Source organism: Tachysurus fulvidraco, chromosome 9 (assembly GCF_022655615.1).
Source record: "Tachysurus fulvidraco isolate hzauxx_2018 chromosome 9, HZAU_PFXX_2.0, whole genome shotgun sequence".
Lineage (NCBI taxonomy): Eukaryota > Metazoa > Chordata > Actinopteri > Siluriformes > Bagridae > Tachysurus > Tachysurus fulvidraco.
In genome coordinates, this window is record NC_062526.1 from 16500784 (window position 1) to 16527959 (window position 27176).

Here is a 27176-nt window from a genome sequence, read left to right on the forward strand (position 1 = left end):
TGATCCTAAAGGTCAGAAGACCGAATTCATGTTTCACATGGTGCATTCTGAGAATATTTTTGCTGAATTACCGCTGGGTGTGAATTGCAGTAAAAAAAAAAAGCCTTATCTTCTCTTACAACTTGTGACAAGCATCCCGCACATGCAGCTGACATAACTTTAAATAAACGCAAGGAAAAAAAAATCTACCCAGTTATGAATTGTTGTGTGCAGGCCCATAGCCTGCACACATTATGAGGTTCAAATACTTCATTTTGGTGACCTTTTATGCACTAATTTGTGCTGGATTAGCTTGTCTGCTGGTATCTTAATGAGCATGCCTTTTGATGCACCTAAATTATTTACTGCATTGTTGTCAAATTGCTTCCTCATGTTCCACCTTTGTCAGTCCATAAGTTTAAAGACCACACTAACAACAGAATAGATTTAATGAACTTTACTGAAGTTTTTCTCAGGTTCAATGACAAAGCAGATTTTTCTTCAAAACTATTTATTGCATTGTTTGTGTTGTTTATAGTTAAGCCATCAACATACAATAAAATATAAACATGTTATTGTGAAAAATGTATATAAAATAAGTAATGTTTTGTAACAAAATCAATTATTAAATAATCCATTTACAGTAACTGCTCTATGTATAAAAACAATAAAACGGCTTTGGCGTGTTAGTTACAGTGCACTATGTAACACGCTATTGTAAACAAGCTAACGTTAACTAGATAAGTAAGATTTTAATCGCTAATATGGCAGATTCATGGAAAATTCCATCGGTAATCAGCATTTTTGCTGCAACTAATTTATGAATGAATCTGCATCAACTACATTAAAGAGAATCGCTTTATTTAAAGAGAATAAAATCCCCAACTTAATGGTGTTGAGCCTCAGCCACACACCTGACTCGTGTGTGCAGAAAAGCAGGCAGTGGGTCAAACCACTGTGAGGAAGGGGAGGGGGGACTCAACTGTTTCTAAATGCAGTTTTTGCGTTTGTTTTTCTACTTACACAATTATTTAGGTATACATACATATATTTTTCACAATAGAGAGTGCGATATTTTTAAAATAATTTTTTAGGAGGGGGACAACCCTCGGATGGGGGGGGACAACCCTCGGATGGGGGGGGCATGTCCCCTAAGACCCACCCTCCCCTCCCCTCGGGATTTATGCCCATGTGAAGGAGGCGGAGCTTATGGACGCAATAAAAGTCATTAAATGACTACTAGAATCCCGAAGGTGGCGCTCTCTGCTGGACAGAAGTGAAAGTGTCCTTAAATGTGACAACATATACTTCTTTTATAGGGTGCCATTACTTTTGTCTATTTGCGAGGAACATAGATGTTTCCAAAGATCATCCCTAACTTTCCGTTTCCAGATGTGAAGTAAATATGCTGAACAATCAGAAAGTTTTGTTTTTTTAAGGTAAATTAAATTTGGGTCTATACTCTGTTTCGTTTAGTAATAAGTACAGCAGAACATCATCCTGCTGCAGGAAATACCAGAACAGAGCAACACCCACGTTAATGTAACGTCTCTCTTCAGTGCTTTCTCACTCAGGTTTTTTCCACAGCGCCAGGAAATAAAAAGTGAAAGTGTGAAATCAGCTCCACTAATTACCCCAGCTCCATTAATACCCCCGCAGTGACCATGATGATGTATAATGCTTTGTAATCGTGGCAGAAATAGAGTTGCTTCTTGTAATCTGATCCGGGCAGCTGGATGGACCTGTTAGTGAGCATGAAAATCTCTTCCCTGCACACACTTGCTGCCTCGCGCACATGGGGGACGGGTGGAGGGGGGACGGCGCTCGCGCTGTGAAACGGCTGCAGGGGAAAAAGTGGTTGCCAGATTGAGCCAGATTTCTCACAGTGTGTTCGGTTGCTTTTGTTCGTACTGCATTGTATATAATAATAATAATAATAATAATAATAATAATAATAATAATAATAATAATAATAATAATAATAATAATAATATTTATAGCATTGTCATGTACATGGTAGAATAAAAGTAAATAAATAAATAACACATGGTAAAAATACAAATAAATAATATTTTCATTATTATTATTATTATTATTATTATTATTCAGCATTATTTATGTAAGTCTTATATAATAATAATAACAATAACAACAACAACAACAACAACAATAATAATAATAATAATAATAATAAAAATGTAATTAGTTAATGCTTTTAATTAGTTTAATTAGTTAATGCATTTTGTTAGTAAATAAATGTTAATGTGAAAAAAAGATTTTAAAAAGATCCCTGTGTTTTATTAGCATTCCAAGACAGAAGCACATGTTTAAATCAGAAATAAAATTTATAAATTATAAAAATTATAAAGATATAACCATGACAACAAGAAATGTTACCATGCCGCAACCATGACAGCTCCTAGCATGTTATAATAATAATAATAATAATAATAATAATAATAATAATAATAATAATAATAATAATAATAACAATGATAATAATGATAATAATGATTATCATTATTATCATTGTTATCATTATTATTATTAACAACAACAACAACAACAATAATAATAATAATAATAATAATAATCATCATCATCATTCTAACATGTAAAAAAAATGTTAATTTGAAAAAGTGTCATATTTTTATTTTATTCACAGTAGCATGTTCATTTAATCTCTTTTCATGAAAATTCCTGTGAATTTTAGTAAATTAATTCCTGTGTATTTTAGTATTTTATGTCAATCTGGCAACCGAAGACAAGAGGCTGCATCACACACGTGTGCGACCACAGAGCAAAAAACACCCTTTAAAAAATCAAACGCAGAGCACTGAGCTCCAGACCTAGTGAGAACTCACTCTCTCTCTTACACACACACGCACGCACACACACACACACACACACACACACACACACACACACACACACACACACACACACACACACACACACACACACACACACAGAAATAAGACAGAAAACTAGGACCAGAGCAACTGGAGGTCATTCTGGTGTCCGTTAGAAGACGTTAGTGACACAGAGAAAGCAACATGGTGAGTTCTGTTCTCCTTTTCTGTCGGCGGTTTTCTATTTCTTAATTTGAGGGTGTAAGACCACACCCTCCTTTTAACTCAACACATACACACATAGACACAGAGAGAGAGAGAGAGAGAGAGAGAGAGAGAGAGAGAGAGAGAGAGAATCTGCTGCCTGTGTGAAACATAATAACTGAGTAATTAAGGTTACATAAGGACTGGATAGTAGTTCAAGTCTCCACACACACACACACACACACACACACACACACACACACACACACACACACACACACACACCCCGCTTGGTTTATTTACTGCAACTGATCTCATGCTTCAGAGAGAAAAATAAGATTGGATAAAAGATAGAACACTGAGATGGCTCTTAGATAGTATGTGATGAGCTGCAGAATACCTGAGAAAATTCCAGCTTCAGAAGAGAGGGAGAGAGAGAGAGAGAGAGAGAGAGAGAGGGGGAAAGAAAGGAAGGAAGAGACAAGAGGAAATGTTTTGACGGGTACGTCCTGCTCTTGCCCACTTTTACACTCACTATATTCATTGTATTCCCTGGATATGTTGAAAGGAAAACTCCACCCTCAGACACTTTTACAGGTTTAGAACACATTATTCCTGTCAAACGCTTCATACAATTTGAGGTTTGGAACACCTCCAGTGTGTAGTGCTCTATATAGTGATTAGTGTGTGGGGTTTGGAACACCTCTAGTGTGTAGTGCTCTATATAGTGATTAGTGTGTGGGGTTTGGAACACCTCTAGTGTGTAGTGCTCTATATAGTGATTAGTGTGTGGAGTTTGGAACACCTCCAGTGTGTAGTGCTCTATATAGTGATTAGTGTGTGGAGTTTGGAACACCTCCAGTGTGTAGTGCTCTATATAGTGATTAGTGTGTGGAGTTTGGAACACCTCCAGTGTGTAGTGCTCTATATAGTGATTAGTGTGTGGGGTTTGTCTGATGTAGACTGATGCTGGAGGACAGTGTATTGTGTAATGACCAGTGGAAAGTGCACCGCTGTGCCCTCAGTGAACCTGTAAAAGCGTTCATGGTTATGGGTGTATGTGCATAATGTATCTTATTATTATTGTTAACTCTCACACTCAGACATTTCCTGTTTTTAAGGCAAGGAAACATTCATCATTGATAAGTAGCGAGGCAGCTAAATGTGAAAAATTAGGCCGGGTTGGCTGGGATGTTCATAATTCTACCGCCTCTTAGTCTGTGCGCAGTTCCTCTGGGTGGACACTTATCTTTCTGTGCACATGGCAGCATTTATGCTGCGTGTTTGGGCATCTAACGATCGTGCTAATGCATTGAGAGGTCACATCAGGTCAGTGTGTTAAAAGGCTTATGCACAGTCAGAGGGAGTCACAAACCCACTGCAGTCACATGGAGCACAGCATGTGAGGTCTGGGTGGCACCGAGTGATTAAGAACTGCTCTGTCTTTTGTTTAGCTTGAGAAAGAGAGACACGACACACACAGGCAAATGTCCAGAATTGCATTCCCAGAGTTACAGCAACCAGCCTAGACGACATCCAGCTAAAGTCTTTCCTTCTGTCCTTGCCGAGTTTCAGTCTTAAAGAAAAGAGAGGTTTCTGCTTTATCACACCATTTTAGCTGAACGAATTACTAGAATTCGTTAGCATTCAGTGTCGTCCATTCACTTAATAGCATGTTCAAGAAGCATTTTGTTCTTCTTCTCAAACCGCAGAAGGAGTTTCACAAGACAAGCCAGTTCCTGTTCTCACTTGCATAATTCAATTATAAACAGTCACTCTGTCTCTCTCTTTTTATTTCCTCTGTAAATAAAGGCAGTAAAAAACATGCCAGCTTGCCTTGTCACAGACAAACTAGAAAATGTTGACCTCTTGAAACATTATGAAACATCTCAGAACAGCAAAATTCACCAGATCAAACCATTAGACTTTTACTGTCCCACTGTACAAACACACAGTCCTGTTTTATTTTATTTCCTCTTCCATTACCAGCTTCCCAGCATCCATACACTGTTCCTTTTTCTTTTCCTGTCCATCTTCATAACCTCTAATTTTCTGTTTTGTCTGGTTCTCTATGTCTGGATCATCTCATCCTGTTTCCTCTCTTAGTGTCCCATCAATTTTCCTGTCTTTTCCTTTTTTCTGGTTTCTCCAATTTACCATCCTGTCCTACTGTATTTCCTGCTTCCTCTTTATTTCACATGTCTCTCAAGTTTCTTGGTCTCCTGTTATACTTAACAGTCTCGTCCCTTTTCCTGGTATGTAGTTACTCTTTATTACCGTGCATTTTCTGCTTCTTGTTCACATCCTCTCTTATTGTCTCATCCATTTTCCAAGTGCCCAGTTACCATTTTGTCCTGTTTCTTGATATGTTTATTTTCACCATCCTGTCCTACTGTATTTCCTGCTTCCTCTTCATTTCTTACTTTAAAGATCTTATCTAATTTCTGGTGTCGTGTTACTCTTACTGGTATCATCTAATGTCCTTACACATTTTCATCTTGTTCTATTTCCTAGTATCTCATTATGAGATACCATATACCATCACGTTTCCATTTATCTGTTACATGTTTCCATCTTGTCCCTTTTGCTGCTTATATCCCACTTTTATGTTGTGTTTTTTTGGTTGTGTGCGTGTGTCCAGGAGAACGGGCGAAGCCAGCTCCAGCAGGCTCAGCAGGATGTGGATGAGGTTCGTGATATCATGTTGGAGAATCTGACCAAGGCCAGCGAGCGTGAGGGGAAACTGGGAGACCTGGAGAACAGAGCTGACCAATTACTGGAACAGGTGAACGAACTATTTTCTGAACTTTCACAAGTAGTAGATTTGTCCTGTTTTCCTGAGAGCGCTCCTGATGTCCTGAACTGTTTTATCATTATCTATTCTTAGCCTTTCTTTTACGTAGATAGGTCACATCCTCTTGCCCGTCTTTTTCGCTTGTGTGTGTGTTTTTTTTCGCCAGCTTTCTGTACGGAAAACGGGAAGGCCAGTAAACACACTAATCATGCTTCCTGGCCCCTCAGCAGACTATAGTATAGTTAATAAACCTTTCCACAGATCCGAAGCCTAACAGGAAACGTGAAATTCAAGTCTATAAATACACTGTAGGCTGGAGTTTATGGGGAGAGAAGAATGTAGAATTTACACCCTGATTTTCTTTTTTTTTCTGGATACAGCTATTTCCTTTTGTGATTAAGAAAAGTGTTTGTGTGAGGTCAGTTAGTTTCCACAGAAGTTTGGAGATAAATATTAAGTTTACCAAATTATTTCCTGCTTCTGTAAAAAATGTCCTGCATGCAAACCAGGAAAGGAGGCTTGGTGTAGGATAAAATGCTTTCAACGTGTCTTAACATTTTGCTTCTCTTCATTCAGAGCAAGGTTTTTTCCAAAACTGCAAACCAGGTGAAGCAAAAGAAGCAGTGGGAGCACATGAGGATGAAGGTGATCTTGGCAGTTATTGTCGGAGTCGTGCTGCTAGTGGTCGTCACTGCTGTCACAGCCATCATCATGAGCACATCGAAGGGAGGTTCCAATTGACCTGGAGACAAATGTCTTTGTTTCGGCGGGTTGCTCAGGAAACCACAGTCGGGTCATATGTTAAACGGAGGTGGCGGGACTTTTACTAAAGCACCATATTTGTCCTGTGCTAAAACCTCAGAGGATCTAAAGGTACTCGTTGGACTTGCTGTCTTTGCTTCCATTTCTACATAAAGTATCATCCGTAAGTGGCTTCTGTGACACATTGAATGTGAATAGTTATCCAAACAGACGTGTATTGGAGGATCAGTACATTGATCTGAAGGTGAAAGTGAAGAACTTTTCTGTCGATGCTGGTCACACGGTTACTCTTCATACTGAGGAATAGGGGCTGTAGATAAATTTCAATGTGGCGGAGAAGTAACCTCACACAGTCTGTAGAGTCAACACACTTTTAAAAAAAAGGTTCCATGTAACACACTAAAGTTTGCTCAAGTGTAAAACCACAAACCTTTTAGTCCTCACTGATTATGATGATGAAAACAGCCATTTGTAACAAGTATTCTGCTAAAATGCTACTAGGATCTTGTACAATCTGACTACAATCTGACAATCTAACTGATTTTTAAAAAACCTTCTCACAGGAGCCTTATGTTCTAAGAATGAAAGAGAACGGACAGGGAACCTTTTTTCTTAAGAGTGCAAGCTCATTATAATTATAGCATTAAATATTCTTTTTGTCTGTAGAAGTTAATTAACCTCCAGAAAAGGCATTGTTGTTATTCAGCATTGCAAACATTACAGTATCTGATGTTTCTGATGGTTCTATATGTGCGTCTGAAAATTTGTGCTGCTAATATAAAGCATCCTTTTTTTGAGAGTTGTCAGTTTATTTGTAAGACTGATGTTTTATTTTGTCTTAATATAAAATATATAGATTTCTCATTACTGTGGTTGTTTGTTTGTCTTATACGATTTCAACAAATTAATAGAGGTAAAGTCTGGGTTTTAACGTCGTTTTCAGGCTTGAACAAGAGTCAGTGCTACAAGAGAGATGTCCATTTGGAGCTTAGAAATAAATCAAACCTTGAATCTAGATACTTACACGGACAGGAAGCCAGAGAATGAAGCTCTAAGCCAAAGTGATATAACATATCTGCCCTAAGAAGGATATCTGATGGTCAAATGAGAGAGACAGGTCATTAATCAGGTCAGTGCTGCCCCCTGCAGGTCAACCACAGGCTTAACTTCTTCAATCAAACCGAGCCAGAAGTGGTGCAGGATTAGAACAGAGAGAATTGAGGAGAAAACAAGAACTCAAGAACTTGAGGGCAGGATGATTGTTTTAAAATGCTCTGATGAGTTTCTGCAGTTACAGAAAGTTCTGCACTGTTGAATGATTGAATCAGCCCAGGACACTTAATGACCCTACGGTTGGCTCACTGACATGGTGTGAAGCGCATCTGGAAGACAGAAGTTTACTCACCTGTACAGATACGTAACCACACTTTGTCTTGCAAATTGCAACCATCTCTCTCTCTCTCTCTCTCTCTCTCTCTCTCTCTCTCTCTCTCTCTCTCTCTCTCTCTCTCTCTCTCTCTCTCTCTCAGGTTTCCTGTTATGCAAGAAATACCAGAATTATTTCGCTTATTTGTTCTAATAGAAAAATACTTTTTAAACCGGATAATTGTTGTTGGTTTTTTTTTTATACATTTCTTGAATTTCTTTTCTTTTTGTATACAGTAATACATAAGACATAAAGTAAACAACTAAGACGAGGTAATATAAAGAATGTCAGTTGCCTAGGGCTTTAGCACAGTACTGTAAATGAATGATGTAGAAATTGTGTATTTTTTACATTACACTTTCATTCTGCAAATCAGTGGGTCATTTTTCCACTTTATATCAGCTGCTATTTTAAGTGAACATAAACCCTGTTGGAGTTGAAGTTTATAAAACCCATCAAATCAAACAAATCAAGTGCTTTCAGATGATGAGTTAAATCTGGTTTGCTGCTCTCAATCTGGCAACCGGTGACACAGGTAAGGAACCACAGGATTAAAAAAAAAAAAAAAAACACATTTCCGTTGAAGAACAAAGTGAGCTGTGAGAAGATCAGAGAGAAGATCTGAAAGGAAACAAGCGACAGAAATCAAACTGCTGAGAGTCTTTCAGACCCTGTTTAACAGAACCTGTTCAGACAAGATCACTAAGCGGTTCAGACAAGAGGGAAACAACATGGTAAAGTAATATTCACTTTTATAGTAGTCACTTTACTTTAGTTTCCTTAGCTTTGTCTGCTTTCACTCTTCATCAGTATACACAGTAAGATAAATTGCTATGAGATACCCGAAGCATGTAATGGTATACATGTCTGTATAGGTCTCGCACAGGGTTTATATCCACCCTGAAATATCTGATCATGAAGCTTTGTGCTTCTCTTATAAAATATTTCTACTTTAACTGAATCATGAGTGCACATGAATGCATTTATCTAATTATATTATATAAAACCTCAGAGCAGGGGTGCAGGCATTCCTAATAATTTGTCAGCGAGTTCCTATCTACAGTATAATTTAACAAAAATATTTAATCCAGTGTCTTTTTTTTACAGTAGGAATTATGAGAGTCTTGGAATAGCATGTTCATGTCTAAAGGACAGATATAGGTGTGGCTCATGTGTGAAGTGTCTTGGCAAGTCTCAAGATATTTTTAGCTGAAAAGGAATTGTGGTTTGTGCGGTTTAAATGTGGGCATGTAAAGGGATAGGGTTAGAAAATATTACACATGAAAAGTCAAAAAAAGTAGGTGTGAAATATCATATGCACATATGTTAATAAAATAATAACAATGAATAATTTTCAATATGTGGAAAAGGAATCACAGTAAAATGAATCATGTGAAAAGAAATGAAGTGCATGAAAAAATGACATGTACAAGATAAATCAAGTTAGTAGTTACATAGATGATTGAATGATATGAGAAATTAAAAAAAATAATAAGTCATGGCCTAATAGGGGCAAGTCGTGGCCTAATAGGGGCAAGTCGTGGCCTAATGGTTAGAGAGTCTGACTCGTAATCCTAAGGTTGTGGGTTCGACTCTCGGGCCGGCCACGACTGAGGTGTCCTTGAGCAAGGCACAACCCCCCAACTGCTCCCCGGGCGCCGAAGCATTGATGGCTGCCCACTGCTCCGGGTGTGTGTTCACAGTGTGTGTTCACTGCTGTGTGTGTGCACTTTGGATGGGTCAAATGCAGAGAACGAATTCTGAGTATGGTTCACCATACTTAGCCGTATGTCACGTCACATATAATAAAAAAAAATTACATTGTAAAACAAATTTCTCAAAAATAAAATGAGTCATGTGAATAATCAATTATGAAATAAATGAATCATGTAAATAGTCAAATGAAAAATGAATCGCCTGAACAATGAATCGAACAAAACATTAATCATAATAGTGGGAAAAATCATGCAGAATTAATTCATGTGAAAAATTATGGTGTAATCGAATGAAAAATGAAATCAAGTAAAAAAAAATGATTAGTGAGTTTTAAATGAAAACAAAGCCAGTAGCTAATCTTCCTGGAGTTATTGCAAGCTGGTTCAGCTAACATTGTCGAATAATTTAAATACGTTACAGAAATCATATTATTAGACCATTTTCTTCCTGGAGGAGGCTCTCTTTGCCTTCTGTCAATTCATTTATTTATTTGTTTGTTTGTTCCTGGTGTGTTATGACCTCAGAGCATCACAAAGTGTGTGTGTGTGTGTGTGTGTGTGTGTGTGTGTGTGTGTGTGTGTGTGTGTGTGTGTGTGTGTGTGTGTGTGTGTGTGTGTGTGTTCAGGAGAAAGAAGAAAGCCGGCTGCAGCATCTTCTGGAAGGTGTGGAGGAGACAAAGGGTATCATGGTGGAAAACTATAACAAGGTCATAGATCGTGGCGTTAAACTAGATGATTTGGATGAGCGAGCTGAAGCACTGCATGAGAGTGTAAATATATAATTCCAATCACTCAATTTTAGGATTTAGGCTTTTTAAAATTTACTAAACAGTTCAACCTAATAACATCTTTTTTTCCAGAACAGAAGTTATGAATCAGTGTTTATTTTTGCACCAAATAAATGATGTGTAGCATCAGTACAGACATCAGAGGCTCATACAGAGCTGAAGCTGTGACTGGAAAAAAGGGAATTTGAATCATGATTAATTTTGTTTGTGTTGTTCACAGAGCTTAAGGTTTCAAAAGACATCAAGGAAATTGAAAGTGAAGGCAGAAGCTGAGAACTCGAGCATGTCCTTTAAAAACTGGAAGATGATCGCGATCATCGCTGGAGTTGCTCTGGTCATCATCATCATCATCATCATCATTAGTTTATCATGGCCATCATAAGAACGAGGAGAACAGAGATTCGAGTTCAGAAGCCAAGAAACTGGAGAAGATCTTGTGATTAACTGCTATTTAAACCACTCAGGAGTGTTTTGTAGTTCTGTGATATTGCGTCAAGCCTTGACTTTTCTACTTTTGTACTTTTATACTTAAGGACCTGATGTGAGTGTAGTTTTCTGTAATGGTATCTGGACAAACTTTTGTTTATCTACAGGCGACCCAAGTGTTTGTTTCATAGTAATGTGCAGTAGTGTGGATGAACTGACTGTATGTACACATCAGATCTGCCCTTCTATCGTGAATAAAACCTCTTCTTCTCATCCTGTCAGTATTCAAAGATTTCAGTACATCTGCTCTTACTCCATATTGTTCTGAGTACTGATATATTTCTGAGACTGAAGTCACCTCTGGCTTTTTCATTACAGATCTACGTTTTTGTAAGGTCCTGTTTATATTTAGATGAATTGAATGAATACATTGATGATAAAAAACACTGACAGGTGAAGAGAATAATATTATCTCTTCACAGCAAACAGTCAGTTCTTCAAGTTAATGTGTAGGAGCATGAGGTGAGAGGTCAATCCACCTCTGAGAAGTGAATGCAATACATTTACGGCATTTAGCAGACACCCTTATCCAGAGTGACTTACAACTGAGGGTTAAGGGCCTTGCTCAGAGGCCTAGCAGTGGCAGCTTGGTGGACCTGGGGTTCGAACCCATGACCTTCCAATCAGTAGCCCAACACCTTAACCACTGAGCTACCGCATCCCAGCAATAGTAAGAACCTGCCAGAAACCACTGCAAAAAAAGAGATGATCCTGAGAAACTCCACACCCACAGTTAGCTGAGATCAAACACAGGACCGGGTGATGGAGGAGGGAACAGTGTCTCATTACATTGGTGCCAACGAGACGATACGATTGGGGTCAACCAGCCGGAAGAGAAAATGTGGTGTGTGGAGTATGTGGGTGAAAGTGAATGAGATGAATGTTTTGTTGTGTAGGTGATGTACTGTGTGTGTGTGTGTGTGTTCAGACTGTACATTTCAGATAAACACAAAAAAAGGAACAGATGGAAGAGGAGGATGTGGATTATTTATTGGTCAATAAACTGTTTGAAGGAGTGTCATGTCACTTTTAATTAAACTGACTTTAATGTTTGTTCTCCTATGAATAACCTCAAGTGACCCCATTAGAGTCTACGAATTATTAAATAATGTTAATCATTATTTTCCAATTTTATTTCAGTTTAAATGAATAGTAATAATAAGCAGGTTGCTGTGGTACAAGAATAAATCCTTTGGTACAGGAATAAAGGCTGTTGAAGGGAAATAATCACCTCCACAAGTGTCTACTGTTGAAGCACATCTGATCTCTTCAGGAAGCTGATTCCAGCTATAGGTGGCGTAATAACTAAATGCTGACGCACCTTGTTTTGAGTGAACCCTTGGTATCTCTACCTGACCTGATCCTAATGATCTGAGTAGTCTGCTTGTTTATATTCAATTAGAATATCTGTAATGTATTTCGGTCCTAAGCCATGAAGTGATTTATAAACGAGTAACAATACTTTAAAATCTATTCTAAATGTAACTGGAAGCCAGTGTAAGGACCTGAGGACTGGAGTGATGTGCTCAGATTTTTTGGTTCTGGTCAGAACCAGAAGCAGAAGCAGAAGTCAAAACCAGAAGTGATATTGTGTTGTGATACAGCGGGAAAAAGGTAGTGAGGGTTTTTTTTTTTTACTTATCTGCTTGGACTTCTGCTCTGTCTGCTTTGGATTTTTGTGAAATTCTCAGCTGGATTTTTCCCTACTGTTCAATCTTGTCAAATCACGTAAGGGGTGTGTTTGTATGTTTTATTGCTAAATGACAGTTTTTAAAAACATCCTGTCAATAACGTCATTATCCACGTTAAAAGATGGCTTCTTTGGCAACCAAGAAACACAACGATGAAAAACAAGGTGATAATTAGTTGTAGTTTGTCATTTTGTAAAACTGCTTATGATGTGGAAGGTAACAAGCTCTGGGTTGTTTTGCTTAACTCCTTAACTTCAATAAACATAAATAAGGAGTATTTTGCAGCTGCATCAGTCATTATCCAACGGAAGACTGCTGGACCAGACAACATTCCTGGCAGAGTGTTCAGGGAATATGCAGAACAGCTAGCAGAAGTTTTCACTGACATCTTCAACAATTCCCTGAGCAGTGCTGTTGTTCATACATGCCTCAAGACAACCACCATTGTCCTGGTACCTAATAAGTCTACAGTGTCCTGCAGTGTGTTTACAATGTGGTGCCCCTCAGGGCTGTGTGCTCAGTCCACTGCTGTTCACTCTGTTGAATAAGTTTGCTGATGACAAGACTGTGGTGGGTCTCATCAGCAAGAACGACGAGTCAGCATACAGAAAGGAGGTGCAACAGCTAACTGCCTGGTGTAGAGCCAACACCCTGTCTCTGAATGTTGATAAAACTAAAGAAATGGTTGTTGACTTCAGAAGAGCACAGAGTGACCACTCTCCACTGAACATTGACGAAACCTCCGTGGAGATTGTCAAGAGAACCAAAGTCCTTTGCATTCATATGGCAGAAAACTTCACGTGGTCACTTAACACTAGCTCTATCACCAAGAAAGCCCAGTAGGGTTTCTACTTCCTGCAAAGGACTGAGAAAAGCCCATCTCCCTCCACCCATCCTGACCATGTTCTACAGAGGAATCATTCAGAACATCCGGAGGAGCTGCATCACAGTCTAGTTTGGGAATTGCACCTTCTCAGATTGTAAGACCCTTCAGAGGATAATGAAGATAGCTGAGAAGATCACTGGAGTCTCTTTTCCCTCTTTCATGAACATTTGCATCACACGCTGCATTCGCAAAGCCAACAGCATTGTGCATGACTCCACACACCCGTCACACACACTCTTCACCCTCCTGCCATCTGTTAAATGAGAGGAGTGATGGGAGTGAGGGAAGTGAGGGGATCATCGCCTTGCTGTTGGTTGATTTCACATGGCTCTCAAGTGTCATGCCACACATTGTATTTCTCACACAGAAAAACTTACTATTTATCATATATTTAATATGCCGCAGCACCCAAAATGTATCTGTCTGCACCGCTCTCTCTATGGAACCGGGCAGGAATCAAGCGCATCTCTCCTGGAGTTCTTAGTCGAGCCTGACACTTATCAGCCAATCAAAAAAGAGGCTACACAATAGCCAATCAGAAAATAGCACTATTGCATCTGGGTACGCTTTAACGCAACAACCAATGAAAAAGCATATCCTGGAATCCTCGTAAGGATGTAAGACATGATCTCCTGTTTTAATGTTACAACAAATTCACAACTTGTTTGACACAAACAATGACATTCTGACCGCTGATAGAGAAAGTTTCCCAGATAATCAGCATCAGTTTTTAATGAGTGTCTGTAACTTAGCCAACAGTTTTACAGCCTGTTCGCTGACAACACCTGCTCAGAACAAGTAGTCTAGGCCAGTGATTCTCAAACTGGGGGCCCTGAGATGGTGTCGGTTTTATGACATTTTATAAAATAATGAATTTACCATAAATTAAATCTCAGAAAAATAAGGCTACTAACCACCAGCACTACATATTAAGTTTTGGAATGTTTTATGTCATTTTGCTTGTCTTCAAAACTTGAGAGCCCTGATTTCAGCCTCATGCAGAGTGTTTCACAGTAAGGTAGACCGTGTCAGCAGTGATGCAGTCTACATTTGGGACTAGCTAAAATGATGATGATGATGATGATGATAATGATGATGATGATGATGATGATGATGATGATGATGAATTCGACCTCAGAAGACTACAGAGGGTAGTCCGGACTGCTGAGCGAATCATTGGCACAACTCTCCCCACTCTTCAAGACCTGTACTGCTCCAGAGTGTGCAAAAGAGCAAAGAAAACCACCCTGACCCCTCACATCCAGCACACTCCTTCTTTGAACGGTTGCCATCTGGTCGGCGCTACAGAGCCCTGAGCTCCAGAACGACCAGACATAGGAACAGTTTCTTCCCTCAAGCAATCCACCTGATGAACAATTAACACCATGGAACACACAATACATAATATTTGCACTATGTATACCTCAATTGAACATTTCATACTCGCACTCTGTACATACAGTACATACATACATACTGTCTTAATGTTTATGTTTACTTCAACTGCACATTTCTCAATTGCACATGTGTACATACAAATTGTATATATTGTATACTTATTTGCATATGTATATTTCATGCTTATTTAAACTGCACATTTCACACCTGTAAATGTGTACAGTACATACAATTTCATCTATACTACATATGTCATTCTGTTACACTGTGGAGATTATGTTACTAAAACAAATTCCTCGCATGTGAAAACATGCCTGGCAATAAAGCTGATTCTGATTCTGATTCTGATGATGTGATAACATCACCGTGATAAGTCATTAGGTGCCATGAAGATTGAATAAAACCCTTTGAAAACCCATCGTAGAGGAGGAAATGCCAGAGTGAAGCAAGACTTTTATCTTGGAGTTATTGAGCACTGAGATTTTTCCCTCGCTGGGGATTCCCCCACATCTACAGAAAATGAAAGTGAAAGTCTAAATGCTAAGAACAAGGCTAGGTATAAAGAGTGTAAAGCTCCTCCTCCTACACACGCATACACACTACCCTGAGGATACACAAGCAACCAAACGCGCACACACACACGAACGTTCAGGGATGTGAGAGGAAAGAGTATACAGTGTTGCCAGATTCACTGCTTTTGTGAGGAAACACACATGAGGAGCCCGACATAAAGAAAACTATTGTTTATATAATAAAAATAAAAAAAATTCTCCAAAACGTATTACTTGATTTTGGGAAATATGGGAAATGTGCATTTAATAGTGTTTACATTATTTTTTATTTCTAGGAAGTTTTAAAGAAAGAAAGAAAGAAAGAAAGAAAGAAAGAAAGAAAGAAAGAAAGAAAGACCAAGTCCTTTCAGTTGATAGAGTTAGAGAATATTGTTTTATATTGTTTTAATGCAAACCATTCAGCAAAACCTCTGTAAAAACAGATAGCTTTAATATACTGTTAATGATATATTGGTGTATATATGCTAAATGTACACTTTATTGCTTTTTAATCCAGATTAGATTATTACAATTTAAATCTAAGGGCCTTTTTACACCTGGTCACTTCATGTGTTTTCTGTGATCCGATAGCTATCCGATCGTAAAAAGACCAGGTCTTTTACGACCAGGTGTAAATGCCCTCCGAAACGGTTTCGAGACGGATATAAATCCGATCGCTCAAACCACTTCAGGAGGTTTGTCTGGGACGCATTTCACGTGTAAATGCATGTGGTTGTTCAAGTCACACACGTCAGCGCTAAACTCCTCCCAAACGGAAGTACGTCACTCGCAGGTGACCCGCGAATCGTGCATCACGCCAGAAACAAATGTGCTGGGTCCCAATCTTTCACCCAGGTGTCTCGTTGGGCCTTAAAATGAACTGCTGCTGACAGCGAAAATGCAGCAAACAGTAAATGCTGTTTTTTTGTAGCGACCGCATACACCAAAGCGTGTTCCATTTCAAATACCCCGGAAATGAGGTTAAATATATTTGCATATTGGGTGGGAGTAGAAAGATCGGATTGATATCCGATTCGCCAAGACGCATTTATGTGGCCTAATGTAAATGGAACAGTTTTAACAAATCAGATAGCTATCGGATCAGAGAAAACACATTAAGTGACCAGGTGTAAAAAGGAGCTCAATGCTCACACTGAGGGTGCTCAATGTCATTTCACCCGACCATGATGAGATCCAAGAGTTTGACATACTGACATTAAATATATCAATCTGGCAACCCAGACAGGGTTGACACACACATACACAGACAGTTTAAAAACTTTTCCTTGAACAGTGACAGTTATGATTTGAGAGGCTAACACACATTATACGCACGCACGCACGCCCACCCATACACGTGTGTATAAGGAAATAAGATAAAAGGCACTTCCCTTCGGATCTGAGCTGCTGGAGTTTCAAAGCTGCCTTTCAAAAGTCCTTCAGAAGTAACAAGAGATAAAAAAAAACGGACCGTCATGGTAGGTTTTTCTTTTTTTTCTTTTCTCTTATTCTCTTTTCTTATTTTATTCCTCAGTAAGCTTTATACTGTTGAGTCATTTTGCCATAGAAGAGGATTATAAACATGTTTCAGTGTAGAGCTGCTGTTTACATACGTGTAGTTCTTGTTGTAATCTGAACAGATTTTGTGAGAAGTGTGAGAAATCACAAAACTCATATCTGTTCTACTTTTCAAACTTTCTGAATAAACACATGTCTCTCACACATCTTCTACATGTCGCTCACACATCGGACTCCACTGTCCTGGAGCTGGTTTTTTTTTTTTTTTTTTTTTTTTTTAATGAACACTGCAAACCTCTGCTCCATTCACTAGTGTGCTTTTGTTTGCTGAATGAAACAGTAACACTAAAATAATCCCTCTTTGTTCTCAAAAAAATGTATGGTAAGAGCACTTCTCCTTTCTACACTGGAAGCTGTGAAATCTTTATTGGAAAATAACACAGCTGTTATCTCTCTCTCTCTCTCTCTCTCTCTCTCTCTCTCTCTCTGTGTGTGTGTGTGTGTGTGTGTGTGTGTGTGTGTGTGTGTGTGTGTGTGTGTGTGTGTGTAACATATACTGATGATGTAATGACTCACAGTCCTGATAATGCAGTACTTATACAGTAGATATGATGCAGGGAATGTAATTATAGTGAGTTTTTAATGAAGGTGATTGCCTGGGGAAACAATATGTGTTGTGTTTATATCCAGGATGAAAAACAAAACCTTCTACCCAAGATTAAGCAGAATGTGGAGGACGTTCAAGCCATCCTCCAGGAGAACATGGAAAGGGCCAAGGACCGCTACGAAAACCTAGATGAGCTGGACGAGAGAGCGGACAAGCTGCTTGCATGTGTGCGTGTGATATGAATAATAATCTTACATGGATACTGAAGACTTTCTTCTGCTGTTATTGTAAATCATAAAGACTGTACTGTGCCTCATCCCAAGCTTCTGCCAGAAGAATAGTGTTTCCCCTTCAAGTATTTTTCACTTCTTCTGGTGATGTAGAGTCATAATCAATCTTGTAATTGTTCTTCTTTCATTGCAGAGTACTCTTTTTGAAAGGACCATGAGGAACCATACAGAAAATCCATGTCAGGAGAACAGAAGGTGCTCGAGGAAGGTATTTTTCTGTGTGATTTTTTGGTTCAGCATCACTGTCATCATGTCCATCATCATCATTGGAACCCAGAAGCACTGGCTCTGAAGAGGATGAAAAGAAACTTTAATTCCTTTATCGCCTTTGGGATTCTGTGTTTCTTCAGACACCTGTCGCCCCTACAGAGCTGACTGTCATCCACTCCCTTTCTCAAACACTACACTGTTTAGACATGATCCAAAAGATTCAAGCTTAAAGCTTTTAACACAGCAATGTAATTAAAGCCAGGGAAGAACACCAGTCCACTGATTTTATTGATCTTTACAGTCCTTATGTACACACACTGGTCAAACATTTCACCTTTAGGGTCAATGTCTTGGGGGATGTGGTAGCTCAGTGAGTAAGGTGTTGGACTACTGATCAGAAGGTCATGAGCTCAAATCCCAGGTCCACCAAGCTGCCACTACAGGGGGCCCCAAAACAAGGGAAAGAAAATTTTTTTAACCTAGCTAGCTACCATGACCAAAATAATAATAATCAGCCTGATAAAGCATTTGCAAAGGCTCACAAAAAGCTAGCTTCCTTTCTACTTTGATATTTATTTCATTTTTCAATTGTAAATAATTTAGATTTATTCTGCAGTTGTTTTCACTGCTTGATGTTTATGTTGCATAGAGAAATGTTTTGTCTTTTGCTTTGTGTTCTTTAATTGTGTTCTTTGTGTTCTGATTTTATTTAGAATTTTATTCTCAAATCAATGTGCATACGACTCCTTGCTAATATCTTAATTAAATCATAAAGGAATAAATAAGTTTTCTCACATGAAAACAAACGTTTCATGTCTAACACAAAAAATACTTTGTTTGAAGTTAAGTTTGCAAATGTGTCTTTTGAAGAATGGCATGGAAATAAAATTTGTAAGAATATCAGCAATCCACTTACAGTAGCATTATTATTATTATTATTAATAACAATAATTACAACAACAGCAATAATAATAGCTAGATTTGTAAAGTTTGTCGCAACATTTGATGTTGGCTCGACGAAGCAAGTATTCACAAAGGCTGGTGCTTTTTGGAGGCAAGTGGACTAGCGTGCCAATACTTGTGAAAGCAATTATTTTCGAGGTGATTGGATACGAGCATGCGATGTTAGCAGAATACACGTGGCACAGTTTCCCTCCTTGTGCTGAGCGTCTTGATATGTCACATATCTACGTTGTGGTAATTCTGTAATTCCACTACATTTGGGGGTGGGGCTGCACGTGACGTCATGTGACATCAACAAAATACCCGTAAGGCAGTACCCCTCATTGTGCTGAATGTTTTGGTATATCACATGTCCATGTTGTGCTAATTTTTTATTTTGCTCATTTTGGGGGCGGGGCTGCACATGACATGGTGTGACATCAGCAGAATACCCTTGAGGCAATTCCCCTCACTGTGCTGAGTGTTTTGATACATCACGTGTTTATGTTGTGGTAATTCTGTGATTCCTTTTATTTTGGTGGCTGGTTTGGAGTCGAGTAGCTATTGAGAGTTTGGACAAATCATGTGAGTGCTGGTACTGCAGTCATTTTAGGATTTTACTTAATATTATACTACATAGCACAATACATTCGATTCTTAATGTTGAATGAATCAGTAGCATGTGGCGTTAACCCGAATGCCTGTGACGCCGTTCCCCTCATTGTGCTGAGTGTTCTGATATGTCACATGTCAATGTTATGATTTTGCTTATTTTGGGGACGGGGCTGCACGTGACATCACGCGACTATGGCAGAATACACGTGACACAGTTCCCCTCATTGTCATTACATGTCCACGCATACTTTGGGGGCGGGGCCGGCGCGGAATGTTAGGTGACGTGATCAAAATACCTGTGAGGCAATTGCTCTCAATGTGCTGAGTGGTTTAGGCAGGCACTTACTTCCAGGTATTTCAGAACAGCATAACAGATATTGCGTCATCGGGTAGGCGTGGCCTATTTGATAACCTAACCCCTAACCCTAAAGTTTTTGGTTGTTTATTTGTTTTCTAAAATAATGACTGTTTTGTATTTCGTAGTATGCTGTTTTTCTTTGAAAGAGGGCATTTTTCCAAGACCTCCGGAAACTCGCCCACTTTACATCGAGGTAACGAAACCCCTCGAATTTAGTGAATGCTGAGTGGTTTAGTGGCGTGACGTCACGTGGTGCCAAGAAACGTCACCAGAACACCATTATTACTCTGGATTGTGCCAATACTTTTGGAGTTGAGGGTTTGGACAATTTGTGTGAATATTGTACTGGGATTCTACTTATTATTACACTACATAGTGCAATACATTCAATTCTTAAAGGTAGGGTCTCCGATTTTTGAGAAATGCTTCAGAAAACTGAGCCGGGCCGAAAACTAAACTAAAAACAAAACAAACGTGTACCCAATGAGCAGAAAGGGGCATGTCTTTTCAATATGTGCGTTAAGAGTGTTCAGTGCGCATGTGACATTAGCAAAAAGCGGTTTTAACATTGACGTGGAGGATAATAACAAATAAAGAAAGCGAAGAAAGGCTTATGATAAGGCAATAAGTAGGACCCGTGTTAATATAGGATCAGTTTTCACAGCGCTGGAGAGAACTGAAGGAGCGGGAAGTTGGCCGCAATCGAGTATCCCGAGTCAATAACTCCTGAGCTAAACGCTGTTACTACGCAAATAACACCTGTTTTCTGTCATAGTAGTTGCCTGGGTTATGTATGTATGTGTGGGTGGAGCTATCAATACAGGGGTGGGACCCATTTGGGTTGGGGCATGTTTGTTTTGGTGATTTTATATGTCAACATTGGCTTTCAAAAATCGGAGACCCTACCTTTAATGTTAAAAGATAGATAGATAGATAGATAGATAGATAGATAGATAGATAGATAGATAGATAGATAGATAGATAGATAGATTAAAAAATATCTATCTATCATTTTCGATCTCTCACTACGGAAAGATCGAAAGCCTTGTGCAGAGAGAGGTCCTAAAGAAGCTGTCCAAGTTCGGTGTAAGTATAATAATAACTAGAACGTACATTTCCCAAAGAAAATGTGAATGGTGCTTGCACATGGCAAGTTCCCCTCATCATGCTTTGAGTGTTTTGATATTTCACATGTCCATGTTGTGCAATTTTTTTATTTTCACATGACATCGTCAGGTGACGTCATCAGAATACCTGTAAGGAAGTTCCCCTCATTGTTCTGAGTGTTTTGATATGTCACATGTTCATGTTGTAAAAGGTTTTTTGATTTTGCATATATTGGGGGCAGGGCTGCGGCACAACCGGAAGGTCAGTCGGTACACCAATTTAAAACTTTGTTCAGAGTATCACCCTAAAGGAGCTGGCCGAGTTTGGTGTAGATAGTTCGAAAGCTTGCCGAGTTATAAACCTCCAAAGTTTATAATGGGAGTCTATGCACAATAGTAAGAATGCTGCTTTGCAAGCACCATTAATAATAATAATAATAATAATAATAATAATAATAATAATAATAATAATAATAATAATAAGAAGAAGAAGAAGAAGAAGAAGAAGAAGAATTGGTGGGCAGTGGTGGCTCAACTGGTTAAGACTGGTTGTTGATCGGAGGATTGGAGTTCAAGGCCCGGCACAGCCAATCTGCCACTGCTGGGCCCTTGAGCAAGGCCCTCAACCCTCCCTGCTCCAGGGGCGCTGCATCATAGCTGCCCCTGCACTCTGACCCCAACCTCCTCAGTTGGGGTATGTGAAGAAAGGAATTCCACTGTGCTGTAATGTATATGTGGCGATAATAAAGGCTTCTATGCCCCGTACTATTCTATTCTATTTCTATTCTAAGAAGAAGAAGCGAATAAAAAGTGGGCGTGTCCTGTCCCACCCACATATAATGTTCCGACACCCATGGATTTCAGGAAGCAGGAGCGTGGTCAATGCTGTAAGTAAAACGCGGAACGGAGTCTAATTTATTAGCGCATTCCTCAAGCAGAATGGATTCAACTGGCGGCGTTCTGAAAAGTAATAAAAAAAATAAAGACATATGCGCTGAATAGAGACAGTAAAAGTGGGTGGGTCCAATATTATTGTCTTAAAAAGTGGGTGGGTCCTGTCCCACACACATATAATGGTTCCGACGCCCATGAATTTCACACATTAACAAATGAACAACAAATAAGAACGAATCACCCGCCGCTCGTCCGTTACAAACCGAAACTCTACACCGGAAGTGACGAATCCGTGTAGCAGTGGCTGCCTCGCAATCAGCTCCTGGGTCAATCTAAAAGTGCACTACACAGTGCGTGGATTGCGGTGTTTGTTACAGTTTATAGTGCACTTGTATAGTGAGTTAGGAGGCTTTGGGAGAGGACCGAGTGATGATGATAATGCAGAGTTAGCTCCGGGTTTATCCGTGAACACAGAGCCGACTACCCTCCGGTAACACAGACTTAATGAAAAATTATAACCAATCATTCATTTGATGTATATTCACTTGTTTTTACTGTCTCTTTTATGACAGTTTGTTAGCCGAGTCGCTAATTTAGTAAACTAACTACCGTGTTTGCTAATATGGTTCTAGTGCGAGGAGTTTACATATCGCTCATAAAATAAAGTGTCTTCTGTACTTTTATAAATCTCCTCAGTACTGAGCTGTAAGTGTGTGTATGTGTGTGTGTATGTATATGTATACACATATATATATATATAGTGTGTGTGTGTGTGTGTGTCCGTCCTCAGGACTGAGCAGTAAGAGTGTGAGTGCATCATGAGCTCATATTTTGATGAACATGACTGTGAGCCCACAGACCCAGAGGAGCAGTACAGAGAGAACGCACTGCTAGAGCTGGCCAGGTCATCATCTACACTTGCACACACAAAAACTCTTACACACATTTTCAGCCACACACATCTTCTGCTTAGTGCTGTGACATTACTGTAACACCTTGCATACCAACACCTCACACCTAATACACATTATGACAAAGCTTTCATTCACCGTCTAAAACGGTACCAGCATGATACTGTCTGTGTGCTCCTGTGCATGGTGAGCTCCATGAACACACGATGTGTTACGGTTGGAGTAGAAGGACACTACACTGCATCGAATCTCCTCGATATCCCAAAATCAGTGTCTGATCTCACTAATGCTCTAATAGCTGAATGAACACTCAGCCACGATCTAGCAGATGAATGGAGGTGGTTCTAGCAGCAGAGTCTGTTGAGTATTGATGTACATGGTATTGAACCGCAATGTCTAACAAACTCATATGGGTGTGATGGGTACGGGGGGAACATACATTTGGCCATATAGAGTATTATGCTATTAGAGAGACAGATTCAACAATGGGTTTTCTTTCAGAGATGTTTCTCTATTTATGTGTATGCTGGGTTTTGTTTTTCCCTCCAGGAGTCTGATTCATGGTTTGGATGTGGATTTTGGATCTCTCAATGTTTCCGAGTGGGATCAGCGTCTTCCTCCTCCTGCAGCCAAAAGTATAGTGCAGAATCTTCCTCTGATCGTCATATCCCCACAGCAAGCAGGTAACATCAAACATCATCAGAAGCAGATCATTATTACGACAGGTTCTGGTGAATTTCTGGGCTGTGCAGGACTTCATCATACCGCCTTTTCCTCCTGCAATAAAGAGTCCAGTGGAGATGACTTTGGCTTTAAATTTTCACTTTGTTTGATCGATTTAGACAGAGCCTGGGGGAAGTGTCTCAGATATCAGAATCAGGTTTATTGGCCAAGTGTGTTGACACACACAGGGAATTTGGTTCAAGCTGTTGGTGACATTCAAAAGTACAGACATAAATCACACTATACTATACATTTAGCTTGGACTATACAAGACAATACAGACAATGTGAGACAATACAGACAGTATGAGTGTTATATAGGAATACAGAATTTATGACAGATCAGTAATGTACATAAAGTGAGAGTACATGGTAGTGCAAATAACAGTATTGTGCAATATTATGGTTTTGTACAATATACAGCAGCAATAGTGTGTGTAACATATACTGATGATGTGATGACTGACAGTCCATAATATTCAGTATATAATTAGGGCGAGTTGTTAATCAGGGTGATTGCCTGGGAAAAAACTGTTCTTGTGTTTGTCAGTTTTGGTAAGCAAAGCTCTGTAGCGCCTGCCAGAAGGGAGGAGCTGAAAGAGGTTGTGTCCAGGGTGCGAAGGTTCAGTAGTGATTTTTCCTGCCCAGTTTCTGGTTCTTGTATGGTACAAGTCCTGGGGAGTGGCCAGGGAGGCACCAGCTATTTCTTTTGGCTGTTTTTACTCTTCTGTTTTGTTTCAGTCCTGTTGCTGCATCAAACCAGATGGTGATGGATGTGCACAGGACAGATTTAATGACTGCAGTGTAGAACAGCATCAACAGCTCCTGTGGCAGACCAGACTTCCTTAATTGACGTAGAAAGTACATCCTCTGCTGGGCCTTTTTGATGATGGAGCTCTAGAATGTTCTGACTGCACCATAGCTCCAGCCGCTTTACCATCTGCTGATATGCAGACTCGTTGCTATCTTGAATGAGTCCGATGAGCAGAGTATCATCTGCAAATTTCAGAAGTTTAACAGTTGGGTCACTTGACGTGCAGTCATTAGTATAGAGGGAGAATAGCAGTGGGGAAAGGATACATCCCTGAGGAGCGCCAGTGCTGATTGTCCGAATACTGGAGGTAACACCTCCCAGTCTCATCTGTTGTTTCCTGCCTGTTAGGAAGCTGGTAATCCACTGACAGATGGCAGGGGATATAGTGAGCTTTAGGAGTTTGGAGTGGAGAATTTCCAGAATTATTGTATTAAAATTAATATGCTGCCTGTATTTTGGAAGTTCAAGCGTTAGTTTTGCTCTGTTAAAGTCTCCAAGGATGATAAAAAAAGAGAATCTGGATTTTCCCCCCAGTAAAAAAGAGAGCAGCGGAGGATTCAAAGTCTTTGTTTGTTCTATTAAGAAGAATCAATTAGTCAGTTTTGTTTGACAATAAGCGGAGGTTCGCCAGGTAAATCGATGGAAGCGCAGTTCTAAATCCCCTCTGTCGTCGCTTCACCAGCACGCTTCCCCCACCGGCGTCTCCTCCATGTACCATAGAGAGCAGCTGCATCTCCAACCAAGAGCTCCAAAAGAATTTTTGGGTTTGTAAAAAATGGTGAAAAAGTGTCGGGTGTAAACTGCCTGATGTTAAGCAGTTCTTCTCTAGTGTAAGTTATCAGGGTAGGGTAACCAAACACACAGACAGTAAACAAAAAGAATGTAAGTACTAGAGAGAGTCGTGCCGAGGCTGCCATCCGTGGTGCCATCTTGAATCGATCACGTGTGTGTGTCTCACAGATGATCTCTGTTTGATTAGATAAAGGGTTGAAGTGTCCAGTGTGTCTACTGGAGTTTGAGGAGCAGGAGACAGTGCGAGAGATGCCCTGCAAACATCTGTTCCACTCCAGCTGTATCCTACCCTGGCTGGGAAAGGTGAGGAACACACACACAACCAGACAGTAAGAAGAGAGAGACAGAGATACAGGCAGGCAGACAGACACACACACACACACACACACACACACACAACTATTACTGTGTGTATTCTTGAGACTTGATGAGACTGACATTCCACCTGTTTGTTTCAGACCAACTCTTGTCCTCTGTGTCGACTCGAGCTGCCCACAGACAACGCCGACTACGAGGAGTTTAAAAAAGACAAAGTGAGCAAACATGATGCATAATCCAGTTCACTAATTCATCTCTCTCACACAGTCATGTTTTATGCAGTAATCATTTCAAACGTCATCTTAATCACCTCGTGTCTCTTTGTTCCACACCCTGTCCTGTGTGTGTCAGTGTGTTTCTGCTCTCACACTCCTGATTCAGCTCATTAACACTCCTGTCCTTGGTGCACATGGGGGGTAACAGCAGCTTATTGTGAGAAACACTTATTACACAGCACTCAGTGATGCTTAGTGTTACGGAGTGTAATTAGTTTAATAAGGAACTTGTCACGATGATGATGCTTATTTCCCCTCACACGCGCGCACACACAAGGCTATGTGACTTTTTAATACCAGTGGAGTGACTGTGAGGTGTTTGTTGCCCTCTGTGTGTTGCTGTGGCATAATGATCACAGTCCCATAAGTAGTGGTGTGTGTGTGTGTGTGTGTGTGTGTGTGTGTGTGTGTGTGCGCGGGTACACATGCACTCATTAAGCTCATAATGAACAGACTTACCTATGATTTACCTGAATAACTAACAATAATAAAATGATAATGTGTGTGTGTAGGACCGGAGAAGACAGAGAGAACACCGTCTGGAAGATCTGCATGGGGCCATGTACACATGACACACACAGACACAAACACTCTTACACACTTTAAATGCAGGGCTTAAATCATGACATGTGGCTTTGACATGCTGCTGTCTCTCAGATGCAAGTGAGATGGACCAGGTTTCTATAAATCAAAATTATATTAAACTCCAGAGTTTGTTTGATCGTGTACACAGTTCTTTCGATTGTCTTAATGTTTTGTATGATTTTAGCAGAAAATGATTTGAGGCTTTTATTAAAACAGAAAATTGTGCATTGTGAAACCTCTGAAAGTTACGTCACAATCCTGCTATATATTTTTGTGGTTTCTTGTTATAAAAAATAAATAAATAAATAAAGAGGAATAAAAAAACTGAGTGCTAAATTGTTTGTACTGGAATTACAGTGGAAAAATCCAATTAAGTGTGTGAATCATTTTCAACTGGGAAAAGAAATAATTGTTTATCTATTTCATATCATTTATACATGTTGCATATCATTTATTTTTTTAAAAAAACAACAACTTTGTTTTCTAATTAATCAGTAAATGTTTCAATGTTTATAAATATAAAATGAATTGCTATAAAATATTTACTGTGCATTAAATTAATTCCAGTGACATTTAATACTTCAATAGTAATAAACAACAAAGGATAGAAATTCTGCACAAAACTCCTTAAGTAAATGTTAATTCGAATAAACATTGATAGTGATCAGGAGATTGCACAAGCATACT

General features: G+C 39.4%; 2 protein-coding genes across 3 annotated transcripts; both read left to right on the plus strand.

The window, feature by feature from the left end:
• The first annotated feature begins 2803 nt into the window (after positions 1-2803).
• On the plus strand, positions 2804-7458 carry vamp5 (vesicle-associated membrane protein 5). Its single transcript, XM_027141897.2, has 3 exons — positions 2804-3038; positions 5677-5820; positions 6406-7458. Exons 1-3 carry the CDS (start codon positions 3036-3038, stop codon positions 6568-6570), a joined length of 312 nt encoding a protein of 103 aa, XP_026997698.2. The 5' UTR covers positions 2804-3035; the 3' UTR covers positions 6571-7458.
• A 14547-nt stretch (positions 7459-22005) lies between these two features.
• Positions 22006-26825, plus strand: rnf181 (ring finger protein 181). Of its 2 annotated transcripts, none has more exons than XM_027140490.2 (6): positions 22006-22065; positions 22863-22976; positions 23533-23666; positions 25499-25614; positions 25770-25844; positions 26417-26825. In XM_027140490.2, the coding sequence occupies exons 2-6, from the start codon at positions 22891-22893 to the stop codon at positions 26474-26476; spliced, it is 471 nt and encodes a 156-aa protein (XP_026996291.1). In that variant the 5' UTR covers positions 22006-22065; positions 22863-22890; the 3' UTR covers positions 26477-26825. The 2 variants fall into 2 exon arrangements, with proteins under 2 accessions (XP_026996291.1, XP_026996283.1); XM_027140482.2 differs by lacking the exon at positions 22006-22065 and adding an exon at positions 22284-22562.
• Positions 26826-27176: the final 351 nt, after the last annotated feature.

Coding starts and splice junctions, on each gene's coding strand:
- vamp5 (XM_027141897.2), top strand. Junction 5,821..6,405: donor CTGACCAATTACTGGAACAG/GTGAACGAACTA, acceptor CTCTTCATTCAG/AGCAAGGTTTTTTCCAAAAC.
- rnf181 (XM_027140490.2), top strand. CDS start 22,891: ATGAGCTCATATTTTGATGAACATGACTGTGAGCCCACAGACCCAGAG. Junction 22,977..23,532: donor GCACTGCTAGAGCTGGCCAG/GTCATCATCTAC, acceptor TTTTCCCTCCAG/GAGTCTGATTCATGGTTTGG. Junction 25,615..25,769: donor TCCTACCCTGGCTGGGAAAG/GTGAGGAACACA, acceptor TGTTTGTTTCAG/ACCAACTCTTGTCCTCTGTG.